The sequence below is a fragment of the Motacilla alba genome, chromosome 2 (assembly GCF_015832195.1).
Source record: "Motacilla alba alba isolate MOTALB_02 chromosome 2, Motacilla_alba_V1.0_pri, whole genome shotgun sequence".
Classification (NCBI taxonomy): Eukaryota; Metazoa; Chordata; class Aves; order Passeriformes; family Motacillidae; genus Motacilla; species Motacilla alba.
The window spans coordinates 88,255,771-88,278,688 of NC_052017.1; the positions used below are offsets into that span (position 1 = coordinate 88,255,771).

General features: G+C 47.0%; 2 protein-coding genes and 1 long non-coding RNA gene across 5 annotated transcripts; 2 read left to right on the forward strand and 1 right to left on the reverse strand.

Annotated features, from left to right (window-relative positions):
- Positions 1 to 1,236: 1,236 nt before the first annotated feature.
- Positions 1,237 to 11,757, reverse strand: IRX4 (iroquois homeobox 4). Of its 3 annotated transcripts, none has more exons than XM_038129652.1 (7): positions 11,108 to 11,757; positions 10,514 to 10,710; positions 5,856 to 5,921; positions 4,655 to 4,906; positions 3,977 to 4,083; positions 2,728 to 3,050; positions 1,237 to 2,537 (listed from the first exon to the last, which is right to left on the reverse strand). In XM_038129652.1, the coding sequence occupies exons 3-7, from the start codon at positions 5,898 to 5,900 to the stop codon at positions 1,765 to 1,767; spliced, it is 1,500 nt and encodes a 499-aa protein (XP_037985580.1). In that variant the 5' UTR covers positions 5,901 to 5,921; positions 10,514 to 10,710; positions 11,108 to 11,757; the 3' UTR covers positions 1,237 to 1,764. The 3 variants fall into 3 exon arrangements, with proteins under 3 accessions (XP_037985580.1, XP_037985579.1, XP_037985578.1); XM_038129651.1 differs by having other exon boundaries at positions 5,856 to 6,014; positions 10,514 to 10,621; positions 11,108 to 11,751; XM_038129650.1 differs by having other exon boundaries at positions 5,856 to 6,014; positions 11,108 to 11,751.
- Positions 10,552 to 16,364, forward strand: LOC119696952 (collagen alpha-1(I) chain-like). The gene is made up of 4 exons (XM_038126912.1): positions 10,552 to 10,731; positions 11,183 to 11,849; positions 12,324 to 12,359; positions 16,218 to 16,364. The coding sequence occupies exons 1-4, from the start codon at positions 10,552 to 10,554 to the stop codon at positions 16,235 to 16,237; spliced, it is 903 nt and encodes a 300-aa protein (XP_037982840.1). The 3' UTR covers positions 16,238 to 16,364.
- A 2,606-nt stretch (positions 16,365 to 18,970) lies between these two features.
- On the forward strand, positions 18,971 to 21,684 carry LOC119698103. The gene is made up of 3 exons (XR_005256066.1): positions 18,971 to 19,159; positions 21,418 to 21,484; positions 21,613 to 21,684. It is a non-coding gene; the product is annotated as an uncharacterized LOC119698103 (long non-coding RNA).
- The last annotated feature ends 1,234 nt before the right edge of the window (positions 21,685 to 22,918 follow it).

Genomic DNA, 22,918 nt, shown 5'->3' on the forward strand with positions numbered 1-22,918 from the left:
GCTCCTGTCTGAGCCTTTTGACAGCCAGATCAGCAGAGGGGTTCAGTGATCTCGATAATATCATCCAAGAGAGCGAAAGTCAATACAATGACAGGGAATATGACTGGATACAATCCAATTACGGCTGCTCGCGGAGAGGGGAAGGGCTTGATCTGATCTCCGCACCTGGATTCCTTTATTCAGTCCTTGCACTAACAGGTCTCGCTAGAAACTTCGCAGGCTGGAGTATGCTATATTTTGGCTGAGTGTTTTCTCGGTTGCGTCTATAGTTGCCTTTGTATATTTCCCCCCTTTACTGCATACTTATTTATTTATTGTGAAGAGGGGTGGACCGACGGGGAGCCGCTGGGGTGGGATGGGCGAGAATGCTGGGAGGCAAGGAAGGCTCTTCTGCTTGCACCGATCTCAGTTTGGTCCTTCGGGTGCTCTCGGTTTTTCCACGCCGCGCCGGGCGCCGAGGCTCAGGGTTTTAGGCCGGCCCGAGGAAGCCGGGATCTATTATTGCCTCGCAGTTTCTTTTCCAGCAGTTCTCCCTGTCTCCCGGTCCGGGGATCAGTGAAGTTTGTTCCCATTCCGGGGAAGGAAATGAAATCTTTTAAGCGCCTGTTACCTAGGTGGTAAATTGGCTGCGAGTGCTCCTGAATCACACGTCGAGAGCGCTCTTCCTCCCTCTCTCTTTTTGTTGGCTGCACTCTATTTAATGTCAAAACGGTAAAGCATCTGTACTGAAGTGCTGAAATATTCATGGCGGATCAGCGATTCTCCGCGTTGGCAGAGGAGCTGGAAAGCTAAAACGGTTCTTTAAAAGATCAAATTTTCCATGTGAATCAATTGCTCCGCGCACGGCGGAGGCGACGCCGCGGCAATGCCCGGCCCTTGGGGGCCGACCCCCACCCGCCCGCAGCTCGGGAAGGAGGGGAGGGGGAAGAGAGGGATGCTCCCGCTCCGCCGGGCCTCGGCGGGCAGCCGGAACCCCCGCTGTCGGCCCGGGAGGCGGCCGGGGACCGGCGCTGCCCCGCGGAGGCGCGGCCGGCGCGGAGCGCAGCCCAGCATCCCTCCTGCGCGCAGCGTGCCTCCCGGGCTCCGTCCTCAGTCCCGCGGCAGCGCTGCGCTGAGCCTCTCTTCCCCTCTCCCGGCAGCCTGTTGACAGTCCTTGGAATTACCGGGATCGGCTCCGAGGGGGAATTCGAAACACAGAAGTTGTTTGTTGCCCAATGCAAAACGCCACCACTTGTGTTACCTCTGAAACAGACAATTTATTGGAGTGAGCATACCCTTTAACATATTTTTTTTTTTTTGTCAAGATAAATCTGTGCAGTAGGTGTAAACTTAGTAGAAGTGCTGTTTGTGAATTATATGCTAACAAGGAAATCAGGAGGAAAAACTCTCGAAAAGTCTTTACAACTAATGTCGGCATGCCTTAAATTAAATCTGAATTAAAATTTCCCGTTTGTAAACTTTCGGATGTAAACTTTTTAAGTAGGTCTACACTAGAGCACGTGCTTTTTGGACATGGAATTAAATAACTTTCACGACATTGATCCCTTAAAGTCGCAGCCAGGAGAAAATGTTCAGAACAGCAATGAGCAAAGTCTTTCCGTTGAACTGAGCAAACTGAACTTTAAATCCTCGTTTACGTTGTTTGTTTAAAAAAAAAAAAAAGGAAGAAAAAGTTTTATATTTAAATTTAAACTCTTGCAAGTCTCTTTTCAGTGTAGCTGACTCTTCAAGCGTTAGAAAGTCCTTTGCCCCTCGGCGGGCCTGTTAGGAACAAAACATTTTGCTTCCTGATTTGGGAAACGCCAGAAACTCTTTGTTTGAGTCATGGTGGGCCAGGTTTGAGAGCTGCCCCTTGAGCACATTGGCGCCGTTCCCCACCGCGCGTCCCAAGGCGCCCGTTTCCAGAATGGCTCCTTTGGTGGTAGCCCAGGAAACTGTTGTGTTGCTCAGGGCTTGGTTTAAAGTACTGTGCCTGAACAGGGGGTCGTGAAACACCCCGTCCACCCAGTTCCTGAGGTTGGTGACCGGCGAATCCTGGTGCCTGTCCATGACGCTGACCGGGGCGGGAGCGGCGGCGGCGGCCGAGCCCCCCGGCCGTTTCAGCATGCAGGAGGGGTACTCGGCCTGGTTGAGGGAGGTGGCGGTGTGCGCCAGGGACCAAATCCTGGGCTTCGCCTCCAGCAGCTGCTGCCCCTGCTGGAAGCACATCTTGGACTCGCAGCCGCGCTGCCGAGCGCCCAGCGGGTCGGGGCCGCACTCCTCCGCCGCCGTCTTCAGGCAGCTCCGCGCCCGCTCTGCCGCCGCCTCCTCCTCCTCCTCCTCCTCCCCGGCGGCAGCCGGCGGCGGCATCTTGGCGGGGAGCTCAGCGGCCCGCGGCGGGTGGCTGCCGCCCGGGAGCGGGAGCGGGTGCTGGTGCGGATGCGGGAGCGGGTGCGGGAAGGGCCGCCTCAGCTCGCACTCCGAGCTCTCCGACTCGGCGGCGTCCAAGTCCTCCAGGTCGCTGAGCTCCAGTTCCTTCTCCTCCTTGCCCGTGGGTTCTGCGGGGCGGGGGCGGGGGAAGGGACAGCAAAAACAAGACACACGGTCACTGTCGGCGCCGCGCTGCCCCGCGGCCGCCCCCACCAGCGAGGCCCGCGGCCGCCCCCACCAGCGAGGCCCGCCCCGGGGGCGAGCTGCCGGCCGAGCCCCCGCGGCCGCACCGCTAAGTGCCTGGTTTTAGCAGGGTACCCTCGGCTTTCCCGCTCTTCATCGCCTCTTCCTGCGAACCGTCCTCCTCCTCCTCCTCCTCTTCCTCATAGGGCCGCTTCTCGTCAGAGCACTTGTTCCGCGGGGGCCAGGTCATCTTGTTCTCCTTCTTGAGCCGCCGGCGGGCGTTGGCGAACCAGGTGGAGACCTGGGTGAGGGTCATCTTGGTGATGATGGCCAGCATGATCTTCTCGCCCTTGGTGGGGTAGGGGTTCTTGCGGTGCTCCTGCAGCCAGGCTTTCAGCGTGCTGGTCGTCTCTCGGGTGGCGTTTTTCCTCCGCGTCCCGCCGTCCATCGTCCCGTACCTGCAGGCACAGGGAAGCCCCCGGGATGTGACAGCTTGCTCTCGCCCCCCGCGCACCTACCCGACGCGGGGTCCCAGAGCCCCAGCCCCGGCCGCTTGCCTGCGGCACCCCCAGGAGGGCAGCTGGACCGGAGAGGGGCGAGATGAATGAGGACAGCTCGGTTTTAAGAGGGATGAGGACAGCTCAGCTTTATGAGGGAGACCGGCCTGGAAAATTCAGGCCGAGGAAGGAAAGCAAGAAGGAAGGGTTCAGTCAGCAGCAGCAGCGGGCAATGCAAATTTCTGCTCTGCCTTGGCGGTGGTGGCGGAAAGAGGGAAGGAATCGTCTGCTTTTATTTGCTGTAAAGTCAATGTCAACATTTCGGGCAGCAGGAAAATCCTAGCAGCTTGCAAACTCACAGAAATATCACTTTCCTCTCGTTTTATTAGTCCTCCCCAAACAAAATTCATCGGGGTGACCCCAGGGTGTAAGTGTTAATAGAAATATATTTCCTCTTCCTCCTTTTATTAGTAATCTCCTCTACCCTTTTGTTCCTGAAATTGTAGGAACCGAACGCAGATGACACTGGGCTGCGACTGAATATTTAATGCACATCCTCCAGGAAAGGTCACTGGTGCCCAATGGGCCTCTGAGCTGCGAGCGGCGTGTAAGGGGGTTTGCTCTGCTTTAAAACTAATAAATATACACGGGATGCCCAAGCCTGACTCCGCGCAGGGAAAGATAATTACCGCCCCGGTTAAGAGGGATTGCCCCCCGCGCTACCGCCCGCCCGGGGGGCGGAGGACCTCGTGTCGGCGTGGGAAAGGGGAGGCGACACGGCTGGGGCCGGGAGATGCTGAGAGGCGAGGAGGCAGGTTGGCGGGGTTGTCCGGGGCGGGGCGGGGGTGGAGGGCAGCGAGCGGGGCCGGGCTGGGGATGGCGCTTACCTGTCGTACTGGTACTGGCTGAGGGTGTGATCGTAGGGGTAGTAGGCAGCCGCGGGGGCGATGCCCGCATGCGCGGAGCCGCTCCCGTCCTTGGTGTCCAAACTGTTCTGCAAGAGACGCCGCCCGCCGCCCTCAGCCCCCGCCGCCGGGAGAGCCCGGCCCCCGCCCGGCACCGCCGCCCTCAGCCCCCGCCCCGCGTCCCGGAGCGGCGCGACCGGGCCTTCCCGGGGGCCCCTCGGCCGCGGCGCCCAGCGACATCAATAGGGACATTAACTCGCGCTGTTACGGTGCAGGGGAAAAAAAAAAAGAAAAAAAAAAAAAAAGAGGGGAAAAAAGGAAAAAAAAGAAAAAAAGGCTGTGTGGAAAGACCGCGCATCATTTTTGTGCAAGCCTGGGTCTGGGTCGCCCTAAACTGCCTGCCCGGACGGGCTCTCTGCACTCGGCAGCCAGCTCGTCGGGCGCGACTTTTAATTGCGTTACCGTGAGGAGCGAGCGCCGGGCTGGAACAGCTGCAGACCGCGGGGCTGGACGCGGGGAGCGGGGCGGAGGAGAAGCGCCCGGGGCTGCCCCCGCCCGGGGAGGGGGTCCCGCCGAGCGGCCTCCGCCCCCGGGGGCACGGGGGGAGCGCGGGGGCCACGGGAAGGAGGGATGGAGCGAGCATCCCCCGCGGCGGCTTACCAGGGAGTAGAAGGCGGGAGCCTCGGTACCGTAGGTCACGTAGTTTCCATAGCCCTGGGGCCCGGCGTAGGGCCCGCCGTAGACCCCCAGGGCGGCGGCGGAGTTGAGCTCGTGTCGGGCGGTGGCGAGCAGGCGGCTCTCGTACACCGGACAGTACACGGGGGTCTGGGCGGAGGCGGCCGCCCCCGTCTCAGCCAGCGTGCGGCTGCTGGACTCGCAGCAGGTCGTCAGGGAGTTGGTGCTCATCAGGAACTGGAGGGAAAGAGAGCGGCGCTGAGGGCGGGGTGGGGGGAACTTCCCAAAGTGTAACCAAGTTTGGGTTCGGTTGCTTTTAGATTGTGTGGGTTTGGTGGGGTTTTGTTTGGGTTTGGTTTTTTGGTTTGTTGTTTTTGTTTTGTTTTTTTTTTTTTTTTTCCCCCAAATCAGGTCGTAGCTTTGAGGTGTCGCCCTCCCTCCTCCCTCCCCTGCCTTATTTTACTTCAATCGTGATAGAAACGCTTTGGAGAAGCGCAGAGGTGCAAGTATTTTATCATTTTTTTAGAACGACTCCACAACAACAACAACCAAACGCCCCGTGACTGTGTATGTTTAATCCTCTATAACACATTCCTCAGGCCCTCTGCATTTAAAAGCTAACTTTTCCTGGGGTGTTTTCACAAGACTGGGGTTTACACCGTTTTCTCCTCTTGCAGCACAATGATCCCCATCTGCGTTTTAAAACCCTTTTTTTCGAAGTCATTCATGCATATTTATTTTGACTGCAGATTTGTAGCAGCCACGCACGCATCTGTTATTAACCTGCTGGTTTAGAATATCCCATTCTTTTTCTACGGGCCGGACCTCTGTACATCCATGTTTAATTGATAAACTGTGAATTTAATCGTGAAAGAGGAAAAAAAAAAGGGGGGGGGGGTGCTGGTGGGGGTTGGGGATCTCCAGCTCCCCTGCTCGCCTCTCTTATCTCTGTAATCATCTCCCTCGCTTCTTTTTCACCCCCAAACACCCTAAACCCCGCGTGTTTCATCCCATTTTAAAACTGGTGCCCGACATAGAACTTGGGCGTCTTGTAAAGCTGTGGAGCGAGCATCTGCTTTGCCGCTACCGCATGCGGGACAGGATCGCTGCCGCCCTCATCCCGGACGGGAGGCATCAATAAGGACTGAAATTCAATCAATTAACGCTGGTAGGCAAAAAGTCTTACCTGGGGTGCAGAGGAGTAAGGGTAGCCAAACTGAGGATAGGACATGGTACAGAGGCTCCCAGTTATCTAGAAACAAGGCGAGGCGTCTGATCTGCACGCTATTGCAGCCTGGCTCTGCTCTGTTGTACCAATTGATTGGTAACCACAGGTCCCTAGATGCTTATAGGACGAAGCAGAAAACCACATTTAATTTATTTACATGAAAACTTGAACTTTTTTTTTTTCCTTTTAAATATGTACGGCGATTTTAGCACCTTCCCCGCTACAACTACGACACAGAAATAATTGTTACATGTAGGCTCCAAGGCTGGCAGATGTGACGGCAAAAATAAATACTTTGCACCCACGGAAAAATAAAAGGTGGGAAGAAGAAAAGTGATATAAATGCATCAGCTCACAAGCACGTTGTTTTAAAAGAGCCGAGCCTCTGACGTCACGCAAAACCCACTCAAATTAACCTGCCTGTGAGTTTAACACTCATTTTCGGGAACCTTTCCCCTGGCATGGAAAATAGACTCTCCAGCATCGCCTTCAGCCTTCCTAACAGGGGAGAAAAGTTTGGGAAGCTCTTCGGTAGCGGCAATGCCTGCTTGCAACACATATATTTCTGCGGGCAAGGGAAGGAAATGAATGTTTTTAATCTGAAGGATCAATGTTGTATCAGCTATTTTCCCCACCCTCCTTAGTCTCTGAAAGGCTAGTAAGCACTTTTAATTAGAAATTAATTAATGAGCAGCTGCTTCTTCCCACCCCACAGTAATAATTAGTCTCAATTACAAACAAGACATATGAAGGGACACACGACTGAGTCTTCATTTAAGATTTAATCAACAGTTAAAATTAGCGCTAACGCTGACAATAAAGCACATGATAAGCAATCCTCCTTTTCTTTTCGGCTTTTATTCCAGGCGTGTGATTACAGGTAGAAAACCCTACAAGCGTCTTCCGGGGAATGATGGAAAAGATGTGACTTTTCACGTTAAAAAGACTTTGATCCCATCTCTAACTTCCAACACCCCCTTCTACCCGACCCATCAGCCTCCCTACCCTCTGGGGCTCTGGGACCCCCCCCCCCCCCACACAAGCAGGCAGCAATCCCCCCCCCTGCTGCACGCTCGGAGGGAACGGGCCGTGGGGGGAAGATGCTGGCAGCCCCAGCGCCTCTCCCCCGACGGCCGGTGCCACCGAGGCAGGGCGAGCAGGCAGCCCCCGGCTGGACGGAGGAAGCGGAGGAGTCAGCTCCGAGGCTGAAGCTGGGCTGCTGGTGCAGTCGAACGCTGCTCCATGGTGTGCAGACTTGCTCAGAGAGATTCCTGGGTTCAGACATGTGAATAGCCCCAGGGTCACACTCTAATTAATGATGATATTCTCTTCTTCTCCCCAGCTGGAAGACTGCCTCCCAGAAACGAATCTGCCCACACTGACAGCTCGATTGAGGGTGATTGATGACTATCTGGAGACCACAGTACACATAATATAATATCTGCTGCGTAATTGCTTTAATTTACAGATGAAAATACTAGTCCTCAGATCGAGTTAGACTACAACGAGAGGCGTTTTATGGCGCTTTAGAGTGTTTGCAAATAAAAGATATCAGATACAGTACATGCAAATTATCCTGACAGCTCAGTATCTGTAGCCGGGAGAAACGTATAAAGAAAGGGAATCAAATGACATAAATAATCGGTTTGGAATTCTGTATTGATTTTTGGATGGGAAGAAAGAGCTTTTTCTTTCCTCACCTGAAATGCTAATTCCTTTTTATTTCTGAGAGTATTAAGAACTTTGCCATTGGGTTTCTTTTATAGAAGGGTTTCTCTATTCCTCCTCCTGCACTATATCCCGGTGCTGCCAAGGTATAATGATACTTTTAGCCACTCTTTACCAGCAGCTTCCTTCTGTGCGGAGTGCTGACGGACTATTGCATTGTTTGGGCAGAAAAGACACCCAGTGTTTACACAATGGTCTGCACGCAGTGTTCCGTGCTGCTCCCTCTGCCTCCTGTGCCCATTGCTTTGGGGGATGTTTGTTTAAGCTCCGGAATAAAACTCACCGGTGCTAGGGAAGAAAATAGTTGCACTTATCTCAAGAGCGGCTCGGTGTAAAGCACTATAATTAGCTGGGAGAGCTGGAGAACTGCCTGAAGAAGTCCTCCCAGTTTTCCAAGCTACAGTTTGGGAAATGTCCTGGAGTTGTGTTTTTTTGGTGTTTTTAGTTTTTATTTGTTTTTATTTTTTTTTATTTCCACTGCAGATGTCAACTCCGCAGTGGCCCACAGTGCACTACAGGTTTTGATATTTAGATGAGTCTATTAAACTTTAAAATACAAGGAGAAATTCAATATTTATAGTCCTTGTCTATTTATATATCACAGTTGTCTTTCACTGCGCCATACAAATACTCTGGTGCCCATTTTTGCGCTGAACTTTCCTGTATTAATCATGATAATTATTTGTCATTTTTCTTTGCAGCCTGCCTGCTCTATTACTTTACCCCCGGTCAGCTTTGTGTCAGTTCCAATCTGTATTCCCTAGAAAGCAGTCATTAAAAAAACCCCCACCAAAACAAACAAACAAAAAGAAAAAGCGAGAAAAAAACTTAATAACCTTAAATGCTGAAAGCTGACACTACGTCCTCCCCCATTGCTGATGTCTTGTTTCACTTACAGTCTACAAATAATGGCCCTTTGTTGATAAGAAACTCAACACAATTATATTTCATCTTGAATTTTTGGTGCCAGAGCACAAACATGCATTAAGCCCCACAATGATTTAAAATAACCTTTGTGGTTCTTGCACATAAACAAGGTAACACTGTTCAAATCCAAGCAAAGACGCTTAATGCTGTGGGCTATATCCTTAAGCATTTGGAAAATGCAAGTCTTTGCTGTGCAATAAAAATTGATCCTCGTCAAAGCCCCTTTCCTGTACAATGCAGTTAACAGCTTTCGAGAAAGAAACACACACAGCTTTCTCCAAAGTTTGAGCAAGGTAACCCATCACGATCAATAGGAAACACTGGAGAGTTCCCTTCTGGTCAGAACCAGCCTGCACACTCAGGCAAGCGGGTATTTCCCGCCCAAAGCCCATCCAGGTCTCTCTCTCAGGGTTATGAGCTTTTCCTCTGAGTATCTGGAGCCAATGCTCATACAAGTTTTATTGTAAAAACATGGAATGAGAATGAAAGAGTATGATGCTGGAACAGGCCACAGCAGGTAAAACAGAACTTCTTCAGGACTCAGGCTTTGATGGACGTCTTCAGGGACATGATCTAGAGGCAGTTAATGCAGCTACACTTACTATCTGCATTTTCATCGCCTTCTCTTTTGGAGGGGTTATTGCCACTCCTGGAAATTTTTCAGCAACGGAATTTGCTTATGGGCTAAACAGACTTCAGTAAGCTCTTTCAGTCGAGTTTGCTTTGTTTTCATGCTACAGACTTAAAGCAACATTGACACCGCCTGATAAATGCTGTGAAGCTCTACGTGATGCCCATTTGGAATCTGACACGGAACCGTGGGCAGCCTACAACATTTTAAAGTAGGTTAGCTCCCCTAAACTTGCTATTGGCAGTAAATATGATTGGTTTTCCCCCCTGAGCCAGTTTGAGGTATAACTGCACCTCCTGCACTCTGAATCGAGGGACAGCGAGATGATGCTTCCGACCTGCACAAACCCATGCCATGGCTTGGGATTGGCAGAGCCATGATGACCAACAGAACAGTTGCATAAGAAGGCACTGCTAATTAATTTACTCAGTTTACAACTACATGTAAAATCAATTTGTTCAAAGCTACCCATTTGAATGCTTTCATTTTGTAAGGCTTCAATCCTCTTGGCAAACAATCTAGATTAAAGCAGAAAGGCCTCACATGCTCATTTTGTTCTTTGTACTTATTAACTTTTCACACTTAAGAACTAGAACCAGCATTCTCTCTCTTACATGCACATCTACACACACACACACACACACACACACACACACACACACACACACACACACAAAACTTTTCAGCAAGAGAAGTAAATGCTGCGACCTGGGCAGCTGCTGCTCTATGGCTACAGATAGACCCTACAACATGCCCACATTTACCTGCTCGTTGCACAACATTGCAATTACACCTTCACTAGCAAAGCAAAGATTGTATAAGACTTCCTTTCTCAGTTCCTGTACCCCCAGTGCTGCAGATCCACAGTCATTTAGACGCCAGCACCTTTGAGCTCTCTGGCAGCCGACAGCTTCAACTTACTTCCCTGCGAAGGTAAAACTTTCCTGCTTGCAAGGTCAAATTCTGTTTTTTAAAGTTTGCCTTAAAATCCAGAAAGTTTGACTCAGTACCTTACCTTAGTGCTCGCCGAATATCATATCCACACCCCCTTCCCAAGAAATAACACACGTATGTTAAAATACATTTACCCTCTGTCCTAGGTAAAGATTGCACAAAGCCAAATGATTCATCACGGATAGTTTCTCTTCCCTCCAGCAGTTCGGCTTCAGCTGCCTTGCTGCTAAAGCAGGCTCCGAAAGAGAAGGGGGGCGGGGGGGGGGGGTAAGCCCCACCGCTCCCCTCCACCCCCCGCTTCCATAGAGACACAAACACACACACACACACACACACACACACACAGGCATCACCACCAAAGGAAGAAATTTTTTACCTGCAATCACGCCAGGCTTCGGCTAAAACCTGGTAGCGATGGCTGTGCCATGGCAGGGCTTCTCTCCTCTGGTGAGCGCTGGCTGGCGTGGCCGGGAGCTGCGGGGAGCTAACGCAGACATGTCTCAGTGCGCGGTACCTGCGCGGCGCGGCACGGAGCCTTCGGTCCCCAGGCGCCACAGCCACTTCACTAACCCCCTGTACCAGAGTGACGCTCAAGTGAATAGTTCCACTGATCACACTCTTTCCTACTGATTAACACTTTCCAACACGACCAGGCATTCCACTTCCAACTTTTCCCGTTTTAAAACAGAAGCAGCCAGCGCCGCTGCTTCCGCGGGTTATAAACGCCGTCTGGGGCGTGGGGGACACCATAATTAATAGCAGGTTAGTAAAATTAGTGCTGCCACTCCAATTGTTGTCCTTGTTGCCAACAATAATTGCATTGATTCTGGAAGGACACGAATGTCCTCCATTTAACCTAATGATCTGCGGGTTGCACACGCTGTACGGCAGCCGCGGCGGTGATTAACTGCGCGCACCTCCAAACTATCATTTATCTCCGCGAGTCACGACTGAAAGGCGCTAAACTTACAGGCAACTCTCCCTGCCTCTCTCGCCGTCTTTGTTTCCCTCCCGCTGGAGGAGGCGGGCTGGGACGTCGGCGTAGCCCTGCGCACAGGAGACGGGCACCTGTACCTGTCCCCCCGGCCGCCTCGGCTTTATTCATAGCCCGGGGGCAGCGCGGCGGAGCCGGGCGCCGCGGAGCTGCCGGGGACTGCCTGGGCCAGCGCCCCCGGCCGCGGGGAGGGGGCAAGGGGGGGCGGCGCGGCAGCGCCCGGCACCGGGGACCCGCTCCCTGCAGCGCCCCCGAGGCGGGCTACGCCGTCTCTGCCCGCCCTGGGCGCAGCCCCACAGAGGCTGCCTGGGCACCGGGGGCTTCCTCCGGGCGGAGGTGGGGGGCAGCCGAGCGGGGAGCGGAGACAGGTGCCGGCGGCAGCCGAAAGCAGGTCGGGGCAGGAGCGCTTGCTCCCGCTTGTCCTCTCCGTCCTCCTGCTCCCGTCCCTGCGTCCGGCCGTCCGTCCCGCCCGGCCTCAGCAGCAGGCTGCCACCGCCGCTGCCGCCCTCTCCTGAGGAGAAGTTACGCGGGCCCGAGGCTGGGCGAACCGGCAGCGAGCTCCCAGGCAGAAATGCCTTTCCCGGTGCGCAGCCTCCCGCCACCCTCAGTCGGTCCCGGGCGCCCAGGGCCGCTTCGGGCTCCGGCCCCGTGTCCGGGGCCGCGCAGCGCCCGGGATCCCCGCGGGAGCCTGTGCATGACAAGTTCCACCGCGCGCTCGGTACTTTCTTTTCTTAATTGTTTGTTCAGCAGGAAAAGGGACAAATCGGGATTGACAGAAGGGGGAGGAGGGATCAATATCATTCCTGTTTAAAGGCGTGAGCCTGGGCAGACGTCTCAATAAGACAGAGGAGGAGAAAAAAAGAGTATTATATCCTAGCTAATTAAGCGAAGACAAAGAGGTGTGGGGAGAAAGGTTCAGCAGAGGTGGGGTGGCAATAGGAATTTTTAATCCGGTGTCTTCCCACAGTAACCACCAAGGCTGAACAGTAACGTTAATAGGGAACATCTGTACATCGACAGATTTATTCTTGCCAGGGCTCTTTCACGCCTGTGTCATTTGCATGGCCCCGCGCTCGTAATGTTCGACACACGCTGCACCTTGTAGTGCAGTGACAAGGTAAATCTGATGAATGCTGAAACTGGGAAATCCTCTTCTCTTTCCCCTTTCTCCCTCCTCGGACCGCCCTTGCAGCTTTAAATGTGGGGAAACCACACGGAGAAAGAAAAGGTGAGCCTTCTCCCCGTCTGCGCTTGTAAACAGAAAGCCAATCATGCCACGAGCCTTTGCATTTTAAAGCGGAGTTAACAAACCCACAGCGAGGTGGACGCCCCGGTTGCCCGCCCAGGGCTGCCTCCCCGGCGGCGGGACGAGGGCTCTGCCGTGCCCCCCGGGAGTGCGGGAGGCGTGTGTGCCGTCCGCGTCCCGGCCCTGCAGGTCTGGACTTTGCCTCCAATCCCTGGGGGAACCTGTCCCTCTGCGCTACCCCCCCGGGCTCCCGCCCCGGGCTGCCTCTGAGCCCGGCCGACTTCCCCAGGGCAGCGCCCTGCCTGTGCAGGGGGAGCCCCGCCGCTCCCCGGGGACCCCGTCCAGCCGCCTGCCTGCCCGGCCGGGCCCGTGTTTTACAGAGCGGGGTGGCACCATCCGCCGCCTGGAGGTGACACCTGCCCTTCGGCCCTAGTGTGCTTTGAGGGGACCTGGACCTTTCAGTGTTTTCCTCCAACCTTTCCCCGTCCCGGCGCCGGGTGCTCGGGCAGAGGCCGCCCCCGCTTTTCCCGACGGCGGAGTTACAGCGGGGGGAACTCTGGTGGTGAGGTGCTGGTGGGTTGCTGGGTTCAGCTGCCTTCCTGCCCTGAAATATGATGTTCAAGGGCAGGAGGCATCGTTCAAAGAGTAATCTTTTATATTAACAGCTACAACCAGTAACAGTACATTAATACGAGTCTTTTGTAATATAACAACCGCAGGTCCACGAGATCAACATTTTTAATTATTTCAGTGATGCTTAAAGGAAGTCAGCAGACTCGAGTCTGTCTTTTCCAATTTGCTCACGTCGACCTGCACATCTTGGAAATTGCCATCCACTGCCACTCTGACCTACGTAGCAGAAAGCACGGTGGCTTTCTGTCAGAAACTGGTCTAGCCAGGCAGGAGGGCAACAACACTAAGTGCAGCTGGAATCCCAGTAGACGTGCAGGCAGGTCTACCATAGTGACATGATGGACACTGAGGGAACACTGGCCGCTGATAAATCTGGGAAGATACTTGCAACAAGAGCAAAAGCTTTTGGGCAGCACTCCTCAAAAAACATGGGCCAGAATCCAGGGCCGGAAGGGCATTTGTAGATCTTGCTTTATGCCATTCATAATGCTGTTAGGTTGTCTTTCTCCTTTTTTATTTTTGTTTAAATGACCAATAATGCTAAGGTTTCAACAATTTTTAATGTTTAAACTATTAAAAGGTGCTCTTTTCACTTTAGAAGTGCTGCTGGCCCTGCCCATCCTGGCATTCTTTGGCATTCTTTCCCATTTCTGTAGCTAGTGCAATGCCCTCTCTGCTGTGAAAAGGCCATTATTAAATGATACCAAGTGGTCATAGCCCTTAATTTTCCATGTCATTAGCCAAACAGCACTGGTGATAGCACCACATATTTCCATTCAGAAAGGGAATATAATTTAATTTTCAGTGTCAATTCCTTTGGCACTATGGCTGTATTTTGAAGACCTACTTTTTAAGATACCAGATGGGAGAAAACAGCAGCTTGATCTCTTACTTTTTTGGCCTTTATTTTCCTGTAGAGGTTACTAAATCACACCTAGTCAAGGAATAATATACTAATGCATGTATCATAACTCATGTTCACTATGAAGGTCCTAGAAACACATTAGCTTAATCATGAAACCTCTGAGATAATTTACTTAACTGGAATAATTTCACAGGAAAGCCAATATAATTCAGAATGTAGTAAATACATGGATAGAAATCAGATTTTCAGTCAAACTATTTTTGTCCTCATCTGGTTATATGGTGCCAAGTTATGTGGTAGCCTCAGAGCAGCAAGGTTTGTCTTAATTTGCAGGGATCCATACAGGTACATTTCTTTTCCTTTTCTCACATTAAATTCATTATGTGATGTTCAAAAGACTGATGCACACTAGAAAACCTTTAGGCATTTCTGTGTAACGGGGATGGTTTATTAAAAGGATAGGTTATTACTTTGAACAATGACTTCAGTGAGTACGTTAAAATGTGAAATGTTTATCTGCTACTGGCCTGTATTGGCCAGAATCTGTACAACTAGACTTTTATTCATAAATGCATGCCTAAGCTAATAAACCACATTTATTTTCAGATCCTGTGTGGTCATCTGAGCGTCTTTTGTAGTCTACAAAGATGTAGGTTCAGGATTATGTTTTAAAGAATTTTGTAAGCAAGCATTACCATAATTCCATTTGTGAGCCCATGATTTTGAAAAGATATTTATTTTGTGTTAGAAAAAAGTTTTTGATGTGCTTAGAGAAATGGCTAAGGCTGTCTTAGTGTGCTCAATATGTGGATGGGTGGAGAGGATTATTTTTTAGTAGAAAAAGAGCATAATTTCATAGACTTAGAAGCAGAACCAAGCCTCTTGGAAGATGCTGAAAAGGCAGAAGACACTGAGTGAGTCAGTGGCACCAAGTTCTCCTTCCTGCACTGATCTTTGCTGCAGGCTTTGGCCAGGTGAGCTGTGCTGCTGAGGTGGAGCTCCAGGGAAGCAGCAGAGCAATAAGCTTCTTCCTCCGTGTTTCACAAGTGAGGAGACGTGGGCCGGGGGTGTAACCCCACGGATCTTCCTGTGAGTGAGCAGTTCTGCAAAACTGCAGATACAAAACTGCTCCTGAGCCATCACTTCTTGCACAAAAGGGATCACAGAAGAGAGCTGTGAGTGCCTCAGAAAACAAAGATGCAATTAAGGCAGCGTTTGTAGTTTTCAGTTAGGGTTATCTTTCAATGCAGGATGAACCATCATTTTTTTCCTGCTAATTATTTTCATTAGCTGTTTTAACTGTTCCTGAGAGTCCTTAATAATGGCTTCAGAGCAGAATGTGTAAAACTGAAAATTATTTATGGCAATGATTAGAACTACAGAATACTAATATGGGTAGTCAGGAATAATTCACCATAGCAGGAAAAGCACTATTTAATTGTTTAATATGGAAGTTTAATTGTGCTTGCATACAATTATCATGTAAATATCACTGTGATCACTTTTAGAGGTTATTTCTAACTGTGCCAAAATTCTGAAGCAATCTGAAAAGAATTAATTTTTTTCTTACCTCCCTTCACAAGTCTCTCAAGTGTACTATATGTTTTAACTTAAACCAAAATATAGCCAAAGGCAGACAGGAGTTCCAACAGTGACCAGTGTAATACTCACTGCTTTTAATTACTGTAACAATAAATCACACAGGAATGTCCTCCAGGTACTAAATGATTTTCTAAAAACATTTGAGAATATTTTTGAAATTCAATTAATTGAAGGCACCAGATAAAAGGTACACATTCTTAATGGCTATAAAATAACCCTAAGGGATGTAACTGAGCTCCAAGCTTAACTTCAAAGTGTGACAGAAATACTTACTGTATTACTTTAAAAGTATTCAGATCAATGAATCAGTTAAAATTACTTATACATTTACCAACCTTTTCATTTTCTTTCTGAATATGATAGAAAGAATTGCTCTCATTTCCCAGGACACAAAAAGCAGTCGAGACCTGTAAAAGAAATTGTAATTAAAGCCAGCCTTCAGTCAAAATTGGTATTATGAATTTTTGGTTGACACAAGATAAAGGGGCCAGCGGAACATAAAAGTGGCTTGATAAAGCATACATTTAGACATTTTATACTGAAAATTAACTGGTTTGTGGAGATATTTCAGGGTCTAGGATTAAATCTGTCCTTGTTAGGCCAGTAAGCAGTTTTCTATTGAATTCAATAGAGGCAGTGACACCCTGAAATCTGTATGGTGCACAGCCGTGTGCACCTGACTGGCTCTCCTGTTGTGGGCCAAATCTGTTCTTTTTTTTCCTTTTTGTTCCTGCTCCTAGGATTAATCACACTACCCTGAACACCCACATGGCTTTGCAAGGTGCTGAAGATCTCGAGCAGTCACGGCATGCCTTCAGCTTTTGCAAGCACCCCTCTGACGCAGGACGCCAGCTAATGCTCAGCAGGATCTAGCTCCATGAGTAAATACCTTGACATTTGGTCTATAGTTCATGAGCATCTCAGGCTGTTGTAAAATAAAAGTGTTTAAACAATCACCATTTTCTGATTTGCAAGGTGATTTTATAATGAAGTGTGACTCAACAGCAGGAAAGTGTTAAGAAATATGTAGAGGCTGAACTGTTGCTACCAGCCAATTTTTTTTGGCAGAGGTGCTCTGTTCTGCAGGAGGGCTCTTCCTTCTCCTCTGTATCTCCACTGTGCACCCAGCTTTGAAAACAGATCACAGACCCATGGTCATCATACCATGGAGATAAGGGTTAACTGCTAACCTTTGCAAAATGATTGCTTGTTATAAATATGTGTCACAGTTAAACTGCACATGTATTATTCATTAGTGCAGAAAGTTTAGAAATAAGTTTAGAAACCAGAACTATGTGCACATGTACATTCATGCACATCTGTGTCTGTACATTTGTGTGTACACAGAAGGAAATAATGTAGAGAAGTGTCTGTAGTGCTTGGAAGAGCTATATTCTATGAGAAGACTGAAAACACTCTACTAAAGACTAATTACAATGTTTTCCAATGGGCATTTATTTTCAATACTCACTGATAAGTTTGTTAGTAGCATGTTAACATTTTCTCCATGTTTAAAACACATTAAATTGAGACAATAAAAAAAATGACAACAGGGATAAATGTATCTTTATCCCTTTTGTTTCTTTTCCTTCTTTCCATAAACATCACTAGAATTTTTGAGCATTTAATATTGATGATCAGTCATGACCATGTAACTATTTTCTATAGCTCCATGCAGTAATTCCCCACCTTGCAGGTGTGAGGTGGGTGGGAGGATCACTGAGCCTTGGAAACATCCACAGCAGATTGCAGTTTTAAAAATACAGTCACTGACAATACATGTGTAGTGGAACAGTCATTTTAAAAGTGTAATAAATATAATGCAACACTAAAACCACCAACAAGACTCAGGTCTCATCAAAGAACTCTGCTTCATCAGAGTAATAAAACAGTAAAACCATTTTAATCAGGGACTGCAGGCTGTAGAAGACAGTTTAGTATGTTTATTTTTGACAGCAAATACCCATAACACTCGTAACAGACACATCCACCAAATTATCACATGTGATTTGCAGCCAGGTCAAAGTCAATTCTACATAAAAAGCCTGAAGTTTCTGTTAAATGTTTGTTCCACCAATTACTCAAACCACTGTTGAGAAGTATTTTGGAACTTTTCTTCTCTGGAGACTTTGCAGTCAAGAGATTTTTTTTCCTGAACAGTTAGGTTGTTTATCTCAAAAGGGCTGTTTGTCTAATTAGAAACACATGGATTTATGAGTATAAATAACTCCACAAAATCCGAGAAACTGTAGAGAAATCCTGCATTTCTCCCTCTTTCCCCTCCTGTTTTGAAACTCAATAAATGCTTGAACACTTTTTCTTTTTTAACCTGTGGTGAAATGGTTGCAGTCATACAGAAGAGATGAAGTAAAAACAAGTCAGAATATTGGCTTCAGATTAAAGCTGGGTAAACCTGGGATAACTTGTCTAGAAAGTAGAATAATTTTATTGTAAATACCTGTCAAACAATGTTGAATATGGTTCACAAAGGAAAAGGTATGCTCATATGTCTAATTTTTAGGTTTGCAAGAGCCTCTGCAGTCAAGATATGAAATGAAATCATGTTTGTTGCAAGGCGCTGTTTCCTCTGCATTGTATTTTCCAGTTAACACTCCTCCTCCTCCTCTCCCAAGCATCTGATTTCACAGCAGGTAGAGCTCAGCCCTAAAGACACAGGCAGTGGGAGACAAGGGATTTCTGCAAAATCCTCATTAATGTTGAAGGAAGAGCCTGCCTTGGGAGGATGACTCAGATTCCTCCCTTTGCCCATATCCAGAGGCAATTGTGGGAGGTGAAAGACAAAGAGCAGACACCTGCAGCCACACGTGTCCCCAGAGAGCGTGTCCTGTTTGACATTTAGGCCTTGCACAAGTCTCCCCAATGTGCTCTGTTCCTATGCCAACCTAACTTTTCATCTAGAAGCAGAGCAGAATAGGACAAGCACTGCATTTGGTTCCTTATCCAGGACCAAGAAAATGTCAGTAGCACACTCAACCCCAGCATGCTAGGGGATGTAGCAGAGCCAGGAGTGGCATTGGTGGAGCTGGGCACTGCAGCTGCTGTGCATCACCTGGAGGAAAATTCACCTGAGGCGACACAGTGGAGACAAAGGTCAATGACAGCCCATGGCACCGCAGGCATTTCCAGATGCTCCAAGCTGCAGAAGTATGAAAGGATGACAATCACCAGTCTGGCCAGGTGCCCGTGCCAGCTGCTGGCTGCTCGTGGTCAGCCCAATGAAGAAGTCAGAGTGGACAAGCGTGAGAAAATCTGTCCCTCCCATTACCAAAGTGCAGGCACCCTGGGGCTTGCCCAGGCTTGAAAGTGGGAGCTCTTCTAGCTTTAATTGACTTCAAACCTTGAGAGGCCAAATCTATTTTATTGTTCCCGGTGTGACTATTGTTGGTTTGCAGTTTTTCATCAGATTTTTTTAGCCAAAGTCAGAGAGCCACCTTACATCAACGTGTACAGCAAGATCTCCTAACTCTGTCAGCTCCTGGGCCTCAGACGTTGCTTTCTAGGCTTGCCAAGCATTTGTAGGAGGACTTGCTGGAAACATCAATCCCAGCTGACTGCTCTTTCATGAAACTTTAAAGATTTGAAGCAGAAAGCACAGTGGAGTAAAACCTGAGAAGATCTGAAAATGAAAAAGCTATAGACAGATGCTGAGGACTACAGAAATGTGAGTAGCACTTACAAACCACATTTTTTCCTATTTAAAATATTTTATGCAACTTACACTGCTGGAAAATGGCAGATGGAGGAACCACAGTCGATCCTGAAAGCAGAGAGGGTCACAGGAAGATTGGGAGGGCAGCTTGTTCTTCTGGTCTATGTTATGACTGTCCTTGAGATATGTGTCCCTAAACAGCTTTTTTTTTGAGCAAATTGAGAGTCATGTGGTTGTAGTAGTTGACCTCTTTGTAGAAGAAGTAACAAAACCAAAGGCAATTTTTTTTGTGCCTACTTAATGAAATATATTTACTTGAAAGGATCCTAGCTTCAGTAATCACTGATAAATATATAAGGTTCTCTCACACATCATTTTTTCCCCTGGAATTACAAAGTGCTGAGATTTGGTAAACAATCCCTAGAACTGATCACCTGCAGTTAAGATAACTTAAACTTACTCAGATCAGCTCTGCAAAAGCACTTCAGAATTCCCAAAAGAGACAGGCAGAGTGGACATTTACGAATTTGTAAAAATACAGTCATTAAAACTGCAATTCAGGAGTCCAGTCGGAATTCCCTTATCCTTTTATTTCTTTCTTTCATTGAGCCATATGGGTTTCCTCTTGTCTTGCCTTGATTGCACTTAAAATCCACATGAAACTCACTGAGAAACAGGACAATGTTTTTTTAAAATTTTTAATTCCACTTTTATTTTTGTTGTTTTGTTATTTGTATAGAAGTCCACATGCCAAGGAAAATTTGTTGAATAGTATACAATTTACAGTTGAATATTTTATAGATAGAGGAAGAAAAAGAAAGTTTTAACAATACAAATAAAGAATGTTTCTTGTGTTATATATGAATCATGCAATTAGTGAATTCTGCTAAGGATAGTAATTGTTCATTACTTTAGATCTGGAAGCTATTTTGAAGTGCTTTGGAAAGCTGAGTGAGAAGACTATTATCTTCAAAATCAAGTTCAAAGAACTTACCTTCAAGCAAATGACGGCATTCCCAACTAGGGATGACACTACAGAGTAAATGCTAGAGGGAGCTTAAAGCAGCCTAATATAGAAGCTTGGCTGAAATAAAACTTTGAAGATGTTTCCCAGAAGTTGATAAGAAAAAGGTTCATGGTAAAAAATAGCAAGACAGATGAAGTCCTAGGACATTCACACCAAACACTCCTTCTTTTTTTAACATGTGCACTGCAGAAACCATGTGCCAGTGCAGCTGAATCCCATCAAAGGTCCCATGGAAGTCTAATATTTTTCTTTTCCTTGGAAGTAAAGGTTTGTGTTAGTAGTGTATAGAACTGTGTAAGTGGTACAGGTCCTGTGCATGTAACCAATTTGGTCTTATTTCCTCTATCAGATTTAACTTCATAGAGTTAGCAATAGATGAAATGAGTAAAATTATGTGGCCTGTCCCAAAACACTTTTAAATACATAAATAACAGTCTGGCTTTTATACCATCATTAATCAAGATTCCAGAGAAGGACAGTTCTCCACGTAAATAAAATGCCGAGAATCTTCTTATTTTATCAACCCACCAGATTTGTAAAGACAAAATCTATCTTGGGGCATAAGCCAACTGATGAACTCAAGCCGGTTTAAGCGAGGGCTTTTTAGTCTTCCTCTGCAGCAGATGGTACTAGTCAATGTTAGAAATAGGACGCTTGATGGATATACTGTAGTTCTGTTTCAGAATAGCCATTCCCATGTTTCTTCCAGATTCCGCTTTTCTTTCCCCTTTCTTGACTGCCAAGATTATTGAGGATATTTACCCCAACACAGAACTCATGGTCCCGTTTTTAAAATTTCCATTGAACACAGATTTATTCGGACTGCTGTTAACCAGTCTAGAGGAAATTGCCCTTCTGGCAGCAATATCTCTTTGGGAATCTGTCAGCGTTAATTCTTTCTTTAGCTGTTGAACCAAACCAGGAGTCAAAATACACATTTAGGAACCCACGGAAGTTTTCCAGAGTTTCTGAGCAACAGCAGCTTCCACTCTGGTAAGTAAGTTGCTGCTGATGCTCAGCATCTCTTCGACTAGGTAACATTTTTGGAGAAAGCTCTTAAATCTTTTGTCTGTCAAGGGATGAAACTCATTTCCTTATGCCTGTATTTGCAGAAAGGGATGCATAAGTGATGTTTAGGATAGCAATTTCATTTACAGATTAAACAAATACAAAAGTAAGATAAGATTTAGTAAGTCAGAAGATGTAGAAGCAAAAAACCCTCTTATTATCTTCCCTGTTACAGGTAAAACAGAGCAATTTGTGGTGAAAGATTCAGGTCTAAAGGACAGGAACCTGAACTCAAGTCTTCTGTGAGTGTGATTGAATGCATGCTAATAATGTCCCTCAGTCAAACCATTTAGATTTTAATTCCAAGTTAGAAATTCTACAATATTACAATATTTCTTTTTTTTTTTTTTTTTTTTTTTTTTCCTTTTAGCATATTGGAAACCTTGAGAGTAGAGGTAGAACTGAACTGGTCCTTTCAGGGAACTTTTCACTTAAATGCAGCCTGATTTTCAACAGTTATATTGAGCTGTCTGTAAGTATCTGTAGGGTCTGAAACAAGACAAAAGAAATGTAGACTGGAGAGTTGTGTGGCAGAAGAGTTCTCTATTCTGAAATCCAGAAAAGATTGAGGAATTAGATATAAGGGAAATATATATAAAGAAAAGACTATTTTTCATCTCAGTCCTTGAATGCACTATTTCTAAAAGTTTTAGAATGCAACTGACTTAAAAACAATTTAAATGAGTTAATCTCTTATGGAATGCTCAGAAAATTATAATCATTCCTTGAAAGTATAGTCTGTCCTAAACTGAAAGAAACCTGCCCTAAACTGAAAGCAAACCTGGTTGCAGCTACTAAAAATTGACGTTGCAAATGCTTCAAAAATTAGAAATACCTAGTATGTAGACAGAAGAAAAATTTCTTTTGCACCTGTAAGTGTCCAGTAACAAATTAGATTAGGTTAACAGTATGCACTTGACTAGAAGACCAAAAACCACAAATTGGATTCTTGTCTAACATTTGGTCCCTCTATCATTACATTCTCTAAATTTTTGATATTTACCCAAGGCCAATGCTTTAGACAAAGATCTATTCACACATTTTAGAGATAACAGAGAACTCCTAGAAGGGAGGTTGAGAAAACCTCTCGAATGCTTACTGCAATTAAAGTTTTTTATTTATTTGTTTGTTTGTTTGTTTAATAAATCCTAGTAGCATGGACTGTATCTATACCAATCTGGCAAATAGACCAGATAAAAGAAACTTTGTCCTGCTTTCCCTTGAACTCATATTCTTTGATCCATGATTTGTATAAATAAGACAGAGGCTCCCTCTCAATTGCTGACCCGGGCGTTGTTATCTATTATTTGGTTATGTAGTCTGTGACCATTAGATTTTTATTTCTGTAGACACAGATATGCCATTCTACAGGTTCCACTTTCTTTATGTAGAAAAATTATTATTCCCTGGGCTATCTGTTTCTTTAATGTTCTTTTTGTATACTCTGTTATGGATTACATCACAGTGTGTGTAATTTTCACAACACTATTTCAACTTTTGCTGGTTTATTAATGACTGCATTAGACTGCTTTTGCAAAAATCAAGAATGTACTTTAGAATTGCAAGAGAAAAGAAAAACCTTTGAATAACTTTAAGTCCAATTAAATGTGAATATTGCTCTTTGTAAATTCTCATTATCAATACCTAACATCAGATGGCATCTGTATTTTATAAAA

Excerpts from the sequence above, each read along its gene's own strand:
- IRX4 (XM_038129652.1), bottom strand. The coding sequence starts at position 5,900 with ATGTCCTATCCTCAGTTTGGCTACCCTTACTCCTCTGCACCCCAG. Across the intron at positions 4,084-4,654 it reads CTCCCGCCTTCTACTCCCTG|AACAGTTTGGACACCAAGGA; the intron begins GTAAGCCGCCGC and ends CGTCTCTTGCAG. Across the intron at positions 3,051-3,976 it reads AGCCAGTACCAGTACGACAG|GTACGGGACGATGGACGGCG; the intron begins GTAAGCGCCATC and ends CTGTGCCTGCAG.
- LOC119696952 (XM_038126912.1), top strand. The coding sequence starts at position 10,552 with ATGGCTGTGCCATGGCAGGGCTTCTCTCCTCTGGTGAGCGCTGGCTGG. Across the intron at positions 10,732-11,182 it reads TGTACCAGAGTGACGCTCAA|CCCTGCGCACAGGAGACGGG; the intron begins GTGAATAGTTCC and ends ACGTCGGCGTAG. Across the intron at positions 12,360-16,217 it reads ACCACACGGAGAAAGAAAAG|GATTAATCACACTACCCTGA; the intron begins GTGAGCCTTCTC and ends TCCTGCTCCTAG.